This window comes from Rutidosis leptorrhynchoides, chromosome 4 (assembly GCF_046630445.1).
Source record: "Rutidosis leptorrhynchoides isolate AG116_Rl617_1_P2 chromosome 4, CSIRO_AGI_Rlap_v1, whole genome shotgun sequence".
NCBI lineage: Eukaryota > Viridiplantae > Streptophyta > Magnoliopsida > Asterales > Asteraceae > Rutidosis > Rutidosis leptorrhynchoides.
In genome coordinates, this window is record NC_092336.1 from 141,123,573 (window position 1) to 141,127,856 (window position 4,284).

Sequence of the window (4,284 nt, forward strand, 5' to 3'; positions counted from 1 at the left end):
CACTGATATAAAAGATACAATAAAACTGGACAAAGTTGACTATACATATATGATATATCTTTACACCCACCTGACCCGCCCATTTGGCTACCTATACGCAATAAAGTGAGTGACATGAGCAAAAGAGACAATGAGCTGTGAATGATTTCAATGCATGTACACTCTTATTTACATTTCCACATTCCATATGTTGCAAAATTATAACTGTAATAAAGCATACAATTAAAGAGTTTAAGTAGCATTAACAGTTACCTCAAATGATTTTGGTCAATTATAATGCAATGAGAATTCAGACATTATTTCTCCCTATTCGCAGACGATGAATTCGGGTTTACGCTGTATCAATGGACGTACCTCACTGGATTTTCATGTTCCGATTCAAATTCAACATTTTCCTGAAACATTATGTACATGAAAGAGTTTTAAGATTTATTTAACATGTGATGGAAATAAATTGCTATTTTACAATAAGTGGCAAAAGCTTCCTCAAGTCTGATAAAAACACAAACATTAACCACCTTACTTTGGTTGCCACATTGTTTGTGTTTGTCTTCCGGAATCAATAAAACTTCCCAAACGTTAAAACGTACCCAGTGTATCATATTACAAAAAACATTGAAGTAAACATGTAATATAATCATACACCTTACGTTTTGAATACGGTACGCGAATCGATTATAACGATATGAAGAAAACAAAAGTGAAGAAATTAGGGTCATTAACAAATCAATCAAACTCTAATTCCACCTACAACCAAAATCGTCGTATGTGAAACGTGATAATCGAAGGCTTTTAATGATTACAAAGGTGAAACTAACCGGCAATCAAACACACAAATAAATCGATCAGAATGACCTAACTACATAATCAAACGATTATGTGCTGAAAAATTACCGATTTAAGAATCGATTCACTTTAGGTTTTTTTTCGATTGAATCGGTTTAAAAACGGATTTAGGAGTTTAAGGTTTTGTAGCAGATCAATCTCATTGAATCGATCGATGTTTTTAGGTTTGTAGCGGATGAATTAGAGATTCCATGTATGGGAGGAACGATGATTATATGAAACGCAGGTTTACAGATGTATACTTTGGATTTCTTTGTTGATTTGAAGATTTTATTTGGAACCCTAGGTTTGAGGAAGAAAATACTGAAGAAACGTGATTACTGAAGAAAATGCTAAAAATCGGGTTCGACATGGCGTTTGAAACCGATTTAGGGTTAATGGATTTGAAATTTTGGCCACCTGTAATTTAATGTCATTAGCACTTATTATTATGAACTAATTAAAAATGTACATGTTGGATGCCACGTCAGCGATTAATGTGGAGGTGTCACATTGGATTTAATCCCTTGATTTATTAAGATGTATAGATAGATAGATTAGTCACCGTCCATCTCAATTAGTGAGTTAAATATTTTTACTTTCTACTTTTATTATTCACCGCCCATGTCAATCAATAAAATAACTTAAATATGGAGTACGATATTTAGAATGTTTTAGTAAATAGTAATTGATCGATATATCATTTTCTAATTGCCCTTATTTAGTGTTTATATCGTCTAACTTTGTCATTTGGCTTTTTAAATCTCAATTTTTTCACTTGTTAATTACTTTTCCGTTTATATGGTTTATTGGATTCATGCAATAAAATCTTCTCACTTTACACATACTTATACGGAATAATCAATTACTTTACGCAACAAGTGACTCTATAACCGATTATTTTTAGAACCCATAAAATATTTCCTCTTGGTTTCATAAGATTTTCCGATTCCCTAATTGTACTTTGTACTCGTACAACATTTAAAATTAAAAATCGTAAAACCAAAAAAGACGAATTGGATCTATAAATAAACAACTCTATTTTCTCAGCAGTCAGAATCCTTCAAATGTCGATTCCTATATCTTCTCAACCCTCTCCAAGAAAATCTAACAATGAAGATAATCAAGAAATGGCGAATCTGTCTCTCATTTTCGATAAATACAAAGATAAATTGATAACGCTGCCAAAAGAGAAAGGTTGGATATCCGAAAATCTATACTTGTACCAAGGCTTTTGGCATCAGTCTAAGCGTCGAATCTCAGCTGAGACCGTGATGGCTGTGCAAGATGGTTTTAAAGCTCGTCAAACCGATATCTACTTAGCCACATTACCAAAATCCGGGACAACTTGGCTCAAGGCGCTCGTTTTTGCTATAGTACGTAGAAATGAGTTACAAACCAACTGTGTTGCGTTAATGGCGAGCAGCTCAGTTGATAATGGGCGGGGGCATCTTGCCAACAAGAAAACAAGTTGTGTTTCAACTCACCCTCTGCTTAGTTCTAATCCTCATAAATGTGTACCCTTCGTTGAATCCGTAATTCTTAGAAACACACCAACTTATGATGATCAATATTCGCCACGTCTCTTTGCAACACATATACCTTACACTTCGTTACCTCAAACAATTCTTGATTCTGGTTGTCGCGTAGTTTATTTATGTAGGAACCCTAAAGACGTTTTGGTCTCTATGTTTCACTTTGCGAACATATTGAGAGACAAAACGCGTACTCTAATGACAATTGAAGAGGCCTTCGAGTTATTTAGTAAAGGGGTGATGCCATTAGGGCCATATTGGGACCATGTGAAAGGTTACCATAAGGCTAGTTTAGAACACAAACACAAGGTTATGTTTTTAACATATGAAGGTATGAAAATGGACACCATGAATAATGTTAAGCGACTCGCAATGTTCTTGGGATACCCTTTTACTGAGGAAGAAGAGGCTAAAGGTGCGGTGGAAGAAATTGTTAATCTATGTAGTTTTGACAACTTAAGTGAGGTTAATAAGGTTGGAAATTTACATGAAGGCATACCGAATAACGCGTTTTTTAGAGAAGGGAAAGTTGGGGATTGGAGTAATCATCTCAAGGATGAAATGAGCCAGATTTTAAACCAAATTACAAATGAAAAGTTCCTAGGTTTGGATATCTCTTTCTAGCGATGTTATGATGTTCGATCCCCCGAGTTCACTCTTATTCAGATGAATTATTCGAGTAGTAAACGTTGTTGAGGCGTATGCCAACAGTTCAATAAAGCGAGGCTATACGTTCGTTGCCATACTTGGCCAAATTTAATCTGCTATCGTTTAAAGTATGGAAAAGTATATGAAAATGCATTGAACTTTTACTAAATTTTTATTGTATGCATCTAACTTTCAGATCTCCTATTGTATGCATTCAACTTTCTAAATTGTCCTATTGTATGTATTTAACCTGCTATAATAGATAACCTTCTATTAGATATATTTACATTATTAGTCTCTCATGTTTGTAAATCCTAATTTCATTGGTTCCTCATCATCTTCCATTTATCTTCATCATCTTCCATTCATCTTCATCCCCATCTTTTAAACATAATCAAAACCAAAATTGTGATTATAAACATAAACAAAAAGTGTTTTAATCATCTTCATCATCCACATTCATTTTCAATCATCCAAAATCATGAATCCTAATATTTCTTCACCAAATTAATATTCCTATATTTATTTTACACAATCAAAATCAAAAACGTAACTAAAAATGAAACCCCCAAAAAAATTCAAAATCTCAAATTTTATGTACATCCTCAATTTTACCTTCTAAAAAAATAACCAACAAATGTATCTTTGTTATAATTTACTGCTATTTAAAAATTTAATCTATAGAATTCAAAATGTATCTTTGTTATAAGTAGCAGACTCCAACAAATCCCCTAATTTATCATTTATGTATTTGATTAATTAGGTGAATTCAGGTACACATCGATTCAATACCACAATCGATCTGAAACCTTTGATCCGATTATTGATGACGTCGTCTGAACCATAGTTCCATCAACAGGAACCACAATCACCGGCGGAACCACCATCAACAGTAACATTAACCCTCACTCCGGTGCTAATATCTTTTCCGATGACCTGTTATTTATAGATTATTTAATATCTTATTTCCAGATCTGAATTCGTAAACGAAGCACGCATTTGTAATTGATTTAGTGTCGGAATTCGTAATCGATTTGGTGCCGGAATAACGCATTCCGGCGGCGGCGCTGGTGCATAACGTATCACTTGTTGCTGCTATAAATTTTTGGTGTGGGTTTTTGGTGTGGGTTTATATAATTTTTGATAGATTTTGAAGTTTTTTATATTTGATGGTTTAAGTGGATCTGTTGCTGGTGCCATACAATTTGATTGTGGTTTAAAAGTAAGGATGAACTCTCAAATAGGGATGATTAAGGATGAACTCATTTAGGAATTA

At 33.7% G+C, this 4,284-nt stretch overlaps 1 protein-coding gene across 1 annotated transcript; it reads left to right on the forward strand.

Annotated features, from left to right (window-relative positions):
• Positions 1-1,892: 1,892 nt before the first annotated feature.
• LOC139841077 (cytosolic sulfotransferase 13-like) lies at positions 1,893-2,984 on the forward strand. The gene is made up of 2 exons (XM_071831310.1): positions 1,893-2,231; positions 2,289-2,984. Exons 1-2 carry the CDS (start codon positions 1,893-1,895, stop codon positions 2,982-2,984), a joined length of 1,035 nt encoding a protein of 344 aa, XP_071687411.1.
• The last annotated feature ends 1,300 nt before the right edge of the window (positions 2,985-4,284 follow it).

What these genes read in the sequence shown, in the direction of transcription:
- LOC139841077 (XM_071831310.1), top strand. Translation starts at nt 1,893, where the DNA reads ATGTCGATTCCTATATCTTCTCAACCCTCTCCAAGAAAATCTAACAAT. An exon ending in ATGAGTTACAAACCAACTGT is followed by an intron (nt 2,232 to 2,288) that starts GTTGCGTTAATG and finishes CTTGCCAACAAG; the next exon opens with AAAACAAGTTGTGTTTCAAC.